We start from the raw sequence: 14,020 nt of genomic DNA on the forward strand, positions 1-14,020 counted from the left end.
GACCACGTGTCACCCACCCCTCGCTCTCTCTCTTGCATGGTTCTCACTTCTCACCGACAAAAACATTGATGCCGGAGCAGTGCAGTGCAATCATTTCTACGCCGCGCGATCTTCCTGCCCATGCTGCACATGAATGAACGATGGCCCGGAGTGCGTTGCAAACATGTACGAGTGTAACTTTTTTCTCTAGGGTAGTACTCCCTCCGTAAACTAATATAAGAGCGTTTAGAATACTAAAATAGTGATCTAAACGCTCTTATATTAGTTTACAGAGGGAGTAGTAGACAAAACATGTACTACTCTGGCGAAACCTATACGTATATCCAGGTATACTGCAGCGCATGCATACAAGCAGAATGGAAGATAACCATGGTCGACCACGTAGACAACTTTCTAACTGTCTACTACAACAAGGTTTGCCCGACTCCGGTGATGAAGGGGCGATGACGGCGGCGCGCCTTCGGCTCGCTTCAATGCTTGTAGTCGTCGCTAGATGGTCCATAGACCTAGTTGTAATTCTTATTATCTCTTGTGTTCTCTGTACTGCATGATCGATGAATAGATTGAAAATTTCTCTCTCTCAAAAAAAAACACACGTAGACATGTTTGACCTACCGGCATTTTTCACCCGGTTTTCTTTACCAGATTACGCGCGCGCGTGTTACACATTCAAACACGCTTTTCCTCTGGTCCTAACCCTCTCCAAGCCTCTGACCCAGATTTGACGCCTCCCCATTCCCGCACGCCGCACGCGGCCACGCGCCGGCCCGTATAAAAACACGGCCGGCCGCTCATGCTCTCATGCCCGCACACAAACAACGCGCCACCGCACACACACACCGATGCTTACCATGTCGCGCGCCCCGCTCCTCCTCGCCCTGCTCCTCCTCTGCGCCGCCGGCGCGGCCGCGCCCCTGCCCAGGTTCAGGGAGGCGCCGCACTTCACCAACTCCGCGTCCGCGCGCTGCCCGGCGCCGCTCCCGCCCGCGTCCGGCAAAGACGGCGCGGACGCGGACGCCGCATGCTCGCCGCGAGCCGCCGTGCACGTGGCGATGACGCTGGACGCGTCCTACCTGCGGGGCACCATGGCCGCGGTGCTCTCCGTTCTGCGCCACGCCTCCTGCCCGGAGTCCGTCTACTTCCACTTCCTCACCTCCGCCGGATCACCCCGGACGGAGGATCTCGTGGCCGCCGTGCGCGCGTCGTTCCCGTCGCTGGCGTTCCGTGCGTACCCGTTCGACGAGTCGCGCGTGGCGGGCCGCATCTCGGCGTCCGTCCGGGGCGCGCTCGACCGGCCGCTCAACTACGCGCGCTCCTACCTGGCCAGCACGCTCCCCGCCTGCGTGCGCCGCGTCGTGTACCTCGACTCCGACGTCGTCCTCACCGATGACGTCGCCGCGCTCGCCGCCACGCCGCTCCCGGAGGGCGCGGCGGTGGCGGCGCCCGAGTACTGCGGGGCCAACTTCACCGCCTACTTCACGCCGGGGTTCTGGGCGAGCCCGGCGCTCGCGGGGACGTTCCGCGGGCGCCGCGCGTGCTACTTCAACACGGGCGTCATGGTGCTCGACCTGCCCCGGTGGCGGGCAGCGGGCTACACGGCGCGGATCGAGGGGTGGATGGAGCTGCAGCGGCGGGTGCGCATCTACGAGCTCGGCTCGCTGCCGCCCTTCCTCCTCGTGTTCGCCGGCCGGATCGCCGCCGTCGACCACCGCTGGAACCAGCACGGCCTCGGCGGCGACAACTACCGGGGCCTCTGCCGCGGCCTCCACGCCGGCCCCGTCTCCCTGCTGCACTGGAGCGGCAAGGGCAAGCCCTGGGACCGGCTCGACGCCGGCCGGCCCTGCCCGCTCGACGCCGTCTGGGCCAAGTACGACCTGCTCCGGCCCGACACCGGGATCGACGCCGTCTTGTGATGACCGATGATCGCGTTCTTTTTTGGTCGGTTTGGTTGGATTAGGAGATACTCACTAGATGATCAGCTCAGCTCCTTCTTTTGTTGATTGTTGTTGTCAACTTTAATTAATTAGAGTGTTCGTGCAAGCTGCAAGTGTACATAGTGTTTGGACGAACAATTTTTAACAGAAATGGACTAGTTAATTACTTTCTCTTGTCTCTTAATAAGCAATAGAGTGGTACTCAAAACTCCGGAAGAGTTGGACGACTGTAATCAAAATCACACAAAGATAACTCGAAACAAATCTACTAGTACCAAGTAATATAATCGGGTCGAAGACCGGAAATGCCCGGTGAAGAAATGACTTCGGTTGGGTCATGGAGTATCTAATCAAGAGCACAAATACATTGGTATGAATAGAAAGTTCTTTGAAAAATAGTTAAAAATATTAGGTGTATGAACATCAACAAAAGCTCTAACATCATGCAAAACGTCACTTAGAAAAGACAACCGTGGTGGCCAATACAAAAAAAACAAATCCGAGACTAAAAATGGTGCATTTTGGAACACTCCTTTTTTTTGCACACACCTCTACGGATGTCTTTTCAGGGAAAATTTTCCAGGATGTTACAACTTTTATTGATGTTCATAAACAAAAAAAATCAGATTTCTTTCACAATTTTGTCGTAATTTACTGTTTATGCAGGTGCATTTGTGCTCGATGGAGTAACACTTTCGCTTTGGTCGACTTAGTTCAGGGTACAAAACAAAATCGTGAGTGCAAAAAGCGTGAATACTAACTTTGATATATCATGTTTGTGTTCCATTCGTCTTGTTTCCACATAATACCATGAAAGTCATTCCTCTGTGAAACTTTACGTTTTCTGCGATTCCTATTTTTAAAAATCTGGATGCATTGGCACCCGAGACCCGATGACCCGCGCAAGGTCAAAGACCAGTTGGAAAATTGCATAACTGTGTTGGTTTCTTTCTTTGTTGTTAATTACTCCCTTCGTTCCAGAATAGATGATCCAACTTTAATATAACAGAGGGAATAAATTAGAGTTGGTGTTTCTCTATAGTGGACGACTGATATTTTTTCCCCTTCGTCAAACTATCTAAAAAAGGTCGCTCAAGCTGATCCGGATAGTGTATCTGTATGCAACTTGCCCACTCACCTGATTGTTGGTTGCTACGCGTAATACAAAATAGTGCAGTGTTGGTAAGAATCCTACGACGAGCGCGCGGACCGTGTCGGGTGACATTCGGCCTGCACTTTTTACTTTTGGTAGCTACTGTATGTAGCGCCACCTTTTCCAATTACAGTGTCAACTCCACTTGCTAGGACGAACACCATCTCTGTGCCAGCTCTAAGTCACGCATGACCATCGACCGAGAGTACATATAGATAGTACAGAGATGGTCATACGTGCCAAACATTTGGATAGCAATCTACTCCCTCCGTTTTTAAATATAAGCCCTATGTATTACATACAGATGTATATATAGAAATGTTCTAGAGTGTAGATTCACTCATTTTGCTTCGAGTATAGTCCGTATTGAAATATCTAAAAAGGCTTATATTTAGGAATGGAGAAAGTACATCCGGACTGAAGAATCTCAAGGGTTGACTCAAATCAACTGGAAAGTTTTTTTGCGAGAAAACTTTCGATCTATTCATCAACTGTCGAGATACTAGAAAAACACATGAAGTACGAATTGCATCAAGGTTTCGTAGACCACCTAGCCAGTGACGGAGCTTGAAGCCCAAATCTGGGCGGGCTGGACAGGCCAAAATGAAAGAAATAGCCTATGGCAGTGTTCTAAGGCCCAACAATACAAAAAATTGTGTACAAATTTTAAAATATTAGGCGGGGCATGGCCTATCCGTCCTTGCTGTAGCTCCGCCATTGCACCTAGCGACGACTACAAACACTGGAGCGAGTCGAAGGCGCGCCACCGTCATTACCCTCCCTCATCGACCGGAAAGTTTACTTGCAATACTTTTTTTTCTGAGAAAAAATCATCTAGATCAACATTAGACGAGTTAGTATGCGAAATTTACTTAGATTGCTATAATACAAGGACTTCAATATTTTCTGTAGTAAATAAGAAACCAAACGCCTTTCCAAAACCCTTCAGCTTGTCACAGCAACTTTTTAGTAAAATAATTACGAGGGATCAATCCTGCGACCTCCTGGTTGCCCGGCGGCATTGCTAACCACTGCGCTAGCCTGGACTTCACGTACAACTAGACCATGATGGCACGCTTTGCTGCCTCCGTCCATGTTTAATGAAATTATCTAATATATTCTAAATATTTTGGTACAATAAGGACGAAATATAGGATAGTATCATTGGATATGGTTATTAAATAGGATCAGGTGTAAAAAAAAGATGTGGAAAAAAGTAAGTTATGTTTGCATGTGTATACGTCTTTTATCCTTTCCCGAGTGAAAGTATACGACCTTTTATTCAGATAACAGCCCCGCACATCTTTTTTTATTTAATTTTTATTTTCAGAAGAGTGCGTCTCTCCCGGAAAAAAGAAGAAGAAGAAGAATATGTCAAGTTAAATGTGGCACAATTTCCCTTAAAGCTAGAAACAATCAGTTTAATGTACGTATCCAGACTTCAGGCAGGCATGAAAATTAATCGGGCCAAAACTTGCAGGCCTAATTGACATCTCCTCCGGGCCCGATTAACCATAAGCCGCCCAGGTCTATCCCCAGAGCAGCAGCCCAGAAATAATGGGCCAAAACAAACAGACCGCGTTTCCGAGGATGACCAAAAAATCCACGTCGTTGGCTAGCTGGATCGAACGGCATAGGACGTAAAATCGTCCTGATTGCTTCTAGCTCGCTCCATCTTACTGTTTAGTAATAGGTAAGGCATGACCTATTAGAAGGGAAAGAGTCGACTTTTACACATTTTCCTTCTTTTTTTTCTTTGATTTGTTTCTTTCTTTTTTTTGAACACTTTTTTCAAAAAATTTCATTTTGTCCATTTATTTTTTATTTTTTTCTCCATTTTTGTTTTCCATTTTTTGGGGTTTTCTTTGTTATTTTTTTTCATTCTACATTCTTGTATACATGATCAACATTTTTTCAAATACTCTCCAAAAAATATTTTTCAAGTACTTGTTCAACATTTTTCAAACACTTATCCAACATTTTTATATACATGATCAACATTTTTTCCAAATACTTGTTCAACATTTTTCGAATGGTTGGTTAACATTCTTTTTTAAACCTTTGTTCAACATTTTTCAAATACATTTTCAACATTTTTCAAATGCTTGATCAACATTTTTCAAATGCTTGATCAACATTTTTCAAAATGCTTGATTAACATTTTTAAAATAATTTTTTAAACATTTTTCAAATACTTTTTCAACATTTTTCGAATGCTTGATCAACATTTTTCTAATACCTGTTCAACATTTCTTCGGATGCTACATTAAAATTTTGAAATACTTGTTCAACATTGTTTTGAGTACCTGATAACATTTTTCAAATATTTTGTAATATATATATTTCAAATATTTAAAGTATAAGCAAACGTACAAAATAAAACAAAAACGAAACCAGAAAACGTAAAAATAAACCAGAAAACAGCCTGCGGCCGCGCTCCCGCGTGGGCCAGGCCATTTGGGCTCATCCTGACGCGAGGCCGCCCGTGTGCTCGCTTAAACCGAGAAATAGGGGTGCCCCCCAAGCCGGGCCACATAGTTGAATCTGTTGTGCACCCCAATAAATCAGAACTTAAGATCGTTAAGCGCAACGTCAGTGGGGAAAAACCTCTTGCTAGCCAGGTTGTCGAACCATTTATTCCTTGCTAGATTAGAAAAAAAAGGCAAAATGAAAGAACCACTGACCATACCAAGCTCGGCCTCAAACTTGTTGTTGCATCGCCTAACAGCGCGAAGTGTCATTCGGTAACCCATCAAATCCGTGGCACAAAAACACCATAGACTTCCTAATTGGTGCCGTGTCAGCCATGGTGACCAGACCAAGACTTCGCCCCCATGGACATGAACAAACTAACATTGAGAAAACAATTTACACAATTGAAAAATGATACATGGTCCCCCTACTTCCCCTATGCCGAATAGGCCTTAGGAACCGCCGGAAACACACCCGAGAAAACATATATAGCTTCCTATGGCTAGGACGCTAGGTTCTTTTTTTTAGGGGTGCTAGGACGCTAGGTGAAGATATAACACACACACACACACTTTTTTTAGAAACACGCAAATGCTCGTATTGTTTTTTATATTCTTTTTGAGGGGTTATTGTTTTTCTTTTTGAGGGGTTATTGTTTTTTATATAAGGTAAGCCGGGGGAAACGCATATTGGGCAGCCCAATAGCTCGAGTGGCTAGCCCAGTAGGCTACACAAACTTTACCAGCCCATCCCCCCTCTAAAAAGCAGCCTCGCAAGCGGCCCAGCCAAGCCTTGTCACGCCCAACGCCCCTCGCCGTCCCCCGCGACCGCGCCACCGCCGCCGCGCCGTGGCAGGCCGCCCGCATTCGACCGTCGCCGCCGAGCCGCCGTCAGCTACGCTGTCCCGTCGATCCGGCCGCGATTCTGCGTCCGTTGAGGCGTCACGGCTCGCTTTTCCGTGGAGGTGGACGCGCTTGTCGCGCTCGCGAGGAGAAAATATCTCCGGCGGGAGGAAATATCTGGCGCCACTGCTGGCGTCGTTTTCCCATCATTTTGGCTGGCCAGCGCCCCCACTCAGGCACCCGCCACGTCCGGTTGTCGCGCCTTGTCGCTCTCCGCGGCGAGCTGTGGCCACCCGTGCCCCGTCCTCTCCTCGCCTCTCCGGCCGCCCCGGATCCGCTATAAAAAACCTCACTCAGTCGGCACCACTGGCCAGGCGCGCACTCCCATCCCTTCTCCCCACTGCCATCAGCCAACGCTTCCGGCCGCCCTCCCGCGCCGCTCGCCGGATCCGCCGTTTCTCAGGTGAGGCCCCTCCCCTACCCCGTCCAGAGCTCGGGCGCCAGGGGTCTAGGACTCGTGCTTCTTTTCTCGGCCTGAATGAATTTGTGGGGTTACAACTGTTCTAACCGAATTGTGACTACTTTTTTCGTCTGTATCAGTTCAATCGATCCATGTCCAATTGTCGATGCCGAATAAGAAAAAAGAACGTAGAGAATCTGCTCTGTAATGGGAATTGGGACCTCACAATTGAGTACAGTATGATGATGTTGCCCTGTCCAAACGTGGAGACTAGTGAGTGTGTAGTTGCAGTCCTTAGTGCAGTCTTTGGCATTTGGTGCAGGGATACGGCACCTCCGTGCCGAATCGGTGCAGGATATGCCGGGGATACGCGTATCCTGATCTATCTCTTCTTTGAATTACAAAAAAGAAAAAAATGCTAGTAAACTTTCTTTTAGGACAAAAAACAGAAGGGGGTACGAAGGGGATACCTCAGGGATACGTATGGGCTGTTATCACTTGACCCAAGTGCGTTCATTCTGCACGCAGGCTCCATGTCTGCTACCTAGCTAGCTAAGCCAAGTGCGTTCATCATGTTTCATCGTCAATCACTGGTGCTGGTGTAAAAATTCTCAATCTTGTGTCATGTTCATCTTCTGCTAGACTGCCCTCCGTCACATATTAGTTATCTCTCAAACGGATGTATCTAGTACTCAAATACGTCTAGATACATCCATTTCAGCGATAATTAATATGGGACGAAGGGAGCATATCTCTTGCTTTGGTGGATTAACTTTTTTGATCAATTGTCCTATGAATCTATATGATTATATGTTATTAATTTAGTTCGTAATGCACTGCTGCACTACAGTATTTTATTCATCGTTGATCCATATACTTGCCATATCCTTGTAGATGCATTTTTGGTTTTCCCGTACTGTGTAAGTGTAACGTTGTTTGCAGTCATGAAGTATGCATCTACTAATCTATTGCAACACCTTGCCTGCATCTACTAATCTGTACCTTGAACAGGAAATGGCTGCACTGCAACCATCGTTCTCGTCGCTAATGGCTATGAACAATAGCTGCAACACCATGAAGTTCCCCAAGACTGCACTTTTGCCTGGTTTCGGTGGCATTTCGCGCCCTCAAGATGTGCAGGACAGGAATGCTAGCCTCACCTGTTCAAGGCCTAAGGCAGTTTCAGTGACTGATCAGTCAGTAGCAGAGCCAGCAAAACCCAGGCAATCGAAACATACAGTTGATCCTGCTGCTCCAGAATTTCTGCCGCTCCCAGCATTTGAAGATTGCTTCCCACGGAGCACCAAAGAATGCAGGCATGCTTCCTGCTTTTGCTTCGCCTAGCAACTGTACTGGGAGTGCCAACTTTGTTATATTCTAATGTATCAGTTTTATCTTATATTTGCTATGGTTATGATCTGCAGTGAAGTCGTTCATGAGGAATCAGGTCATGCCCTGAAGGTTCCATTTCGGAGAGTCCATTTGACCGGAGATAGCGGGCATTTCGACACATATGACACCAGTGGTCCACAGAACATAAGCCCAAGGCTTGGTAACTCACTAGCCTTATCTCGTTTGTCATATTCTCTGTCATAAACCATGTAGACTGTTTTGTACTCATAAGCCATAACATCTTGATCGGCTGTCCAAGAGGAACTTACACGGTGTGTTTGTATTATCGCTCTCATGCAACCACGTATTTGTTTTGGTGCCTTGAATTGCTCTGATGTTTCCCTTTTTGTGTGTTAATAAGTTCATCTTATAGTCAAATAATGGACAGTTTCATTGTTTCAACAGTCGGATGGTATTGATCAGATGCCTGGTTTTGGATTTGGAAAATAGTTGAAAAGGCAAAGTAGACGTATTAGTTTTTTATGATCATATATCGGATATCTCTATAGATATTCTTCTAATGTTTTCTTAGTTGTAGTATTTCAGATTGTTTCATTCTCAAGTTTACCCTAGTAAGCACATTGGCTGTGCTTTGTGGAGAGATTACCCATGCTCCTTCAGAAAAAAAGTAGTTTCCTCCTGTATATTCTCAGTTAAAGTGTTCTAGATGAGAACTGAAGAAGTATCCAGGGAAATGTATTAGGTCCCTCAGAAAGTTAGATAGCATAAAAATAGCAATATAATTATTTTATCCGTCCAAATTAATTAAATATAGTTTTTTTGTGTCAAGCTTTTGAATAGGTTTTAAACTTTTGAATAAATTGTGTCAAGTTTAAAATTCATATAAGTTTGTTTGTAATAAGCATGATTGAACTTTTACAGGACTCCCAAAGATAAGAAAGGAATGGATTGACAGGAGGGAGAAATTGGGTAGTCCTCGGTACACCCAAATGTACTATGCTAAGCAGGGAATCATAACAGAGGAGATGCTGTACTGTGCCAAACGTGAGAACCTTGCTCCTGAATTTGTCCGATCTGAAGTCGCCCGTGGACGAGCCATTATCCCTTCCAACAAGAGGCACCTGGAATTGGAGCCCATGATTGTTGGAAGAAACTTCCTTGTGAAGGTGAATGCAAACATCGGGAACTCAGCTGTTGTGAGCTCCATCGAGGAGGAAGTCCACAAGCTCCAGTGGGCCACAATGTGGGGAGCAGATACTGTCATGGACCTTTCAACAGGGCGCCATATCCATGAGACCCGGGAATGGATTATTCGTAACTCCTCCGTTCCTATTGGAACTGTTCCGATTTACCAAGCACTTGAGAAAGTGAATGGTATCGCTGAAGACCTTAGCTGGGAAGTCTTCAGGGGCACTTTAATTGAACAAGCCGAGCAGGGTGTTGACTACTTCACCATCCATGCTGGTGTGCTGCTTCGTTACATTCCTCTCACAGCAAAGAGGATGACTGGCATAGTTTCACGCGGTGGATCAATCCATGCAAAATGGTGCTTGACGTGTCACAAGGAGAACTTTGCTTATGAGCACTGGGATGACATTCTTGACATATGTAACCAGTATGATGTGGCATTGTCAATTGGTGATGGCCTGAGGCCTGGTTCCATTTATGATGCTAATGACAGCGCTCAGTTTGCAGAACTGCTGACTCAAGGGGAACTAACTCGCCGAGCATGGGAGAAAGATGTGCAGGTGAGAATGATAGGAGTCAAGTTCAACATACAGAGTTGTTTCCTTTACAATATCAAATATTCTAATATGTACAGTCATGGTTTATGTTTGTTTTTTATTGCAAGATGCGAGAATCAATAACAGGACGTTCTAAATAAGCTTTGAGTAATCAACCTTCAATATAAATGCTACTGACAAGATTATTACCTATGTTAGCTTGGTTTATGCATAAGATTGAAGTAGATATTTTAAGTAACTGGTAAATAGTATAAACAAGATATTTTTTCCAGTACAGTTGAATATGATTGCTAGATCGTCAGATTATATAGTAAATGTAAAAGAACACTTTTATTAGGATATGTGTTAGCTGTTTATCATCCAACAGTTCTTCATGTTTCAGTTAAAAACAAGGTCTCTGCACCGGTTTCTAATGGGTCAATTATTTTTGGAACATTGTATATACGACCATATTCATCTACAGTGCATGGTAGCTTATCTTAATGAATACGCTTGAATAGAGATTAGTTGTCAGAAACCAACAAGTGAGAAAATATTGAAGATATAATATTCGAATTCTTGATTGTAAAGTGCTTTAAGTGATGAATCATTTTTTATGCCCTAGTGACTCGACAGTTGAACTCTGACACTTGAACTTGGAACTGTATTATGCTCTGCATGATGAGTTGTTTCTATCTTCTACTATGTTATTCAATAGTTGAAACTTGGGAGTTGTCTTTCTGATATTTACACTTCTTAACTTCTAGGTGATGAATGAAGGTCCTGGGCATATTCCGATGCATAAAATTCCTGAAAATATGGAGAAACAGCTAGAGTGGTGCAATGAAGCACCTTTCTATACGTTGGGTCCATTGACAACTGATATTGCACCTGGTTATGATCACATCACCTCAGCCATTGGTGCCGCCAACATTGGGGCTCTTGGCACCGCACTTCTCTGTTATGTAACACCAAAGGAGCACCTTGGGTTGCCTAACAGGGATGATGTTAAGACAGGTGTGATATCCTACAAAATCGCTGCTCATGCTGCTGATTTGGCAAAGCGTCACCCCTATGCACAAGCATGGGATGATGCACTAAGCAAGGCAAGGTTTGAGTTTAGATGGTTGGACCAATTTGCTTTATCCCTGGATCCAGTTACTGCAATGTCTTTCCATGATGAAACACTGCCATCTGACGGTGCCAAAGTAGCACATTTCTGCTCAATGTGTGGTCCCAAGTTTTGCTCGATGAAAATCACCGAGGATATTAGAAAGTATGCTGATGAACATGGTTATGGGACAGTAGAGGAAGCTGTGAGGCAAGGAATGAGTGAGATGAGTGCTGAATTCTTGGCTGCAAGAAAAACAATTAGTGGCGAACAACATGGTGAAGCTGGAGGGGAAATCTATGTGCCAGAAAGCTACGTAGTTCAAAAATAAGGTCAGTTTGTTGTGTATCTTTTAAAGATTGTCTTGCAAGTAGGGAGAGGACGCTCACAAAACTTTCCCTCTTTGGAATACTATACATGGTAATAAGACTTTAGCAACACTGCTGTTCCCCCTACATCTGAACTATTTCAGAAAATGAAGCACACTTTAAATTTGGAACCACATATGATTTTTATCCTCTAGGTAATAATTCTAACCAAGGATGATCCCATCAGTTAGAACATATCGTAATTGCATTGCATGATCTGCTTGATCATAGTTCTACACTGTGATGTCATGCAATGGATTAGTTCCGTTTGTATAGAGTGTGGAATTTTTCCAGCACTGAGCAAACTTTACCTTCTTTTAAAAAGTCAGTGTCGAATTAAACAAACTGTGTTTTAGAATGTTTGAATTAAGTAAACATTAGTAGCACGATAATATGGTTGAATGATCCATTCATTAAATTCCAACCAATTACGTTGACATCATAATGTAATTCTATCGAAGTGACCTTTTTCCCCTTGTAAGCTTAGGGCAGTTAACAAACCATGATCGTTGTTGACTTGTATGCTGTACCATTGTGAAATGGACAAGGTTTTGTATCTCTCTAATGTAATCTCTGAATTCAGAAATACAAACTTTGTGCAGATGTCCTTGGCAGCCGTCTGATCGAGGTGATGCAGATTTGATGGCCAGGCCGTTTGTCAGCAGCACTTCTACCATCTTTTGTTAGGAGGTGGTAAGCAGGATATATGCCTCAATAAAGCTACTGCTGCTTAGCGTCAGTTTTTAATGTCATTATGGATTATGGGTTGTAATAAAAGTGAACTCTATATTGTGTTACTTATGTTATAATTGTCTTTGCATATCATTATGGGATTGCTAGTGATGAAAGTTGCACCAGGGGTGCTTGTATTCCCAACAATCTTAAGGCCCCTTGGCCTGGATTGTTGCGATATGGGCTGAGAAAGTCCCTTTGAACCTGAACAGGATAATGCCTGCGAAGGGAGTGTGCATTTCTATTTTCATGTTTCCCAGGATACACTCAACCCTCAACATTCTGGAAATCGAGGGACCAGTTTTCCTGAATGTGTGGAGCGCACCCACTGGATATGCATGTTTCCTACTCTGACGCAACATGGTAATGTACACGATTTCTTTAACCAGCATACATATTGGCATTTCTCCAAGAGGAGAGGATATTTATAGGCATAGTGTTATCATGGAACACCTCAAATTTAGTCATCATGGAACACATAAAATTTACCCATCACATTTTTTTTTGAGAAATCCCATTACATCTTGCAAAGCATTGACAATGTCCTGTGTAATTTAATTTTTACACCTAATCATGTACATATTCCTATAGCAAAGTATAAAAGATGTAACTAGACTGAGATTGGAATGGTTATGTACATGCCACTTGTCAGTTGAGAACAAAATCAACAACAGAACTCTTTTTGACTTGATTATGTAAAATGTGTCTACTAAGAATTATTTTGTAGAGTGGCTGAGATACTGCTTATCGTGAACTATTTCTTTGGTTGTTCCCATTATGATTGTCAAACATTTTCAAATACATCGTAAACTTTTTCACATGGACGGTTTCAACTTTAATCATCCATGCATGATAACTGTGTATCCACACTGTCAAACTTGGCAGCACTTCAGTGCTAGACTGTTGGTCCTGCATAGTTTATGACAACAAGTCTCCTCCCAAAAGTTAAGGCATTTCATACTTGTTTGATCTAGTGCTTAGTTCACGACCGCAGTTAGGCATACTGGAGAAATATGGCAAATCGGCGCACACCTGTCAGCTGCGCAAGCATGGTGAATAACACGCATAAGCTTGTGATGTACTACCTCTGTCCCATAATATAAGAACGTTTTTGACACTAGTGTAGTGCCAAAAACGTTCTTATATTATGGGACGGAGGGAGTATCTATTATCAACCATAAAGCCCCATATGTTTATCCTTGGATGCCATTGTATTGGCTAAGGACATGATTTTAGTTTTACCTTCTGATGTGTGAGACACATGTTTCTTAGTCGATCTATTACTTGCCCCTCCACTTTTGGTTGTGAATTACATGACCCAATCAAAATACCATGACTGACGCCAATTGTCGAGAGAATTGTGGGTAAAACATGTCAGAAAGGTGGTGCTGGTGGCTGGTCTTCCTGAGTTGATAGTGGATTTCGGGTCTGCCCTCCGATGTGATTGTGTTGGTAGGGTGTTGGTCTTGAATTTTTAGAGAGCTGAGCTATGCACATATTTTTTTTCTGATACCGCGGCTATAGTTTTCACTGTTGTTTTTCACCTTTGAAGTTCCATACAAAGGGATTCTTCACATGTTCAGGTGTTAACTTGTACTTGTTTAATCTATATTGATATGTGCCCTTCCTATTTATTTTGGATGCGTGGAACAATGCAATGTTGCTTCACCAAATTATATACTTTATGTTGCTTTGTATATTAATGTTTTCCCCTTGACAAACTTCAAATGTGAATTCAGGAACATATTTTAGAACTGCATGCTTGGCCCGAAATACTTTATAGCTCCATAACTCTGAAGTATTTTTTTTTGTAAGAGGAAGATGTGTATTTTACTTATGGGCCATGGAGCTAATCGAAGTATGGCGTGACT

At 44.0% G+C, this 14,020-nt stretch overlaps 2 protein-coding genes across 3 annotated transcripts; both read left to right on the forward strand.

Moving 5' to 3' along the window:
- Positions 1 to 818: 818 nt before the first annotated feature.
- Positions 819 to 2,100, forward strand: LOC119293212 (probable galacturonosyltransferase-like 1). Its single transcript, XM_037571758.1, has one exon. The coding sequence runs from the start codon at positions 843 to 845 to the stop codon at positions 1,911 to 1,913; it is 1,071 nt and encodes a 356-aa protein (XP_037427655.1). The 5' UTR covers positions 819 to 842; the 3' UTR covers positions 1,914 to 2,100.
- Positions 2,101 to 6,717: 4,617 nt separating this feature from the next.
- LOC119294629 (phosphomethylpyrimidine synthase, chloroplastic-like) lies at positions 6,718 to 13,783 on the forward strand. Of its 2 annotated transcripts, XR_005143495.1 has the most exons (7): positions 6,718 to 6,864; positions 7,873 to 8,177; positions 8,286 to 8,413; positions 9,136 to 9,962; positions 10,706 to 11,381; positions 12,020 to 12,110; positions 12,276 to 13,783. XR_005143495.1 is itself a non-coding variant. In XM_037572847.1 (6 exons), exons 2-5 carry the CDS (start codon positions 7,876 to 7,878, stop codon positions 11,378 to 11,380), a joined length of 1,932 nt encoding a protein of 643 aa, XP_037428744.1. In that variant the 5' UTR covers positions 6,718 to 6,864; positions 7,873 to 7,875; the 3' UTR covers position 11,381; positions 12,020 to 12,242. The 2 variants fall into 2 exon arrangements, 1 of the variants encoding a protein (XP_037428744.1); XM_037572847.1 differs by lacking the exon at positions 12,276 to 13,783 and having other exon boundaries at positions 12,020 to 12,242.
- Positions 13,784 to 14,020: the final 237 nt, after the last annotated feature.

Source organism: Triticum dicoccoides, chromosome 4B (genome assembly GCF_002162155.2).
Source record: "Triticum dicoccoides isolate Atlit2015 ecotype Zavitan chromosome 4B, WEW_v2.0, whole genome shotgun sequence".
Lineage (NCBI taxonomy): Eukaryota > Viridiplantae > Streptophyta > Magnoliopsida > Poales > Poaceae > Triticum > Triticum dicoccoides.

Bases quoted from the DNA above. Each gene is read 5' to 3' on its own strand.
- LOC119293212 (XM_037571758.1), top strand. From the start codon at position 843: ATGCTTACCATGTCGCGCGCCCCGCTCCTCCTCGCCCTGCTCCTCCTC.
- LOC119294629 (XM_037572847.1), top strand. From the start codon at position 7,876: ATGGCTGCACTGCAACCATCGTTCTCGTCGCTAATGGCTATGAACAAT. The intron at 8,178-8,285 runs GCATGCTTCCTG...TATGATCTGCAG, and splicing joins CGGAGCACCAAAGAATGCAG to TGAAGTCGTTCATGAGGAAT. The intron at 9,963-10,705 runs GTGAGAATGATA...CTTAACTTCTAG, and splicing joins CATGGGAGAAAGATGTGCAG to GTGATGAATGAAGGTCCTGG.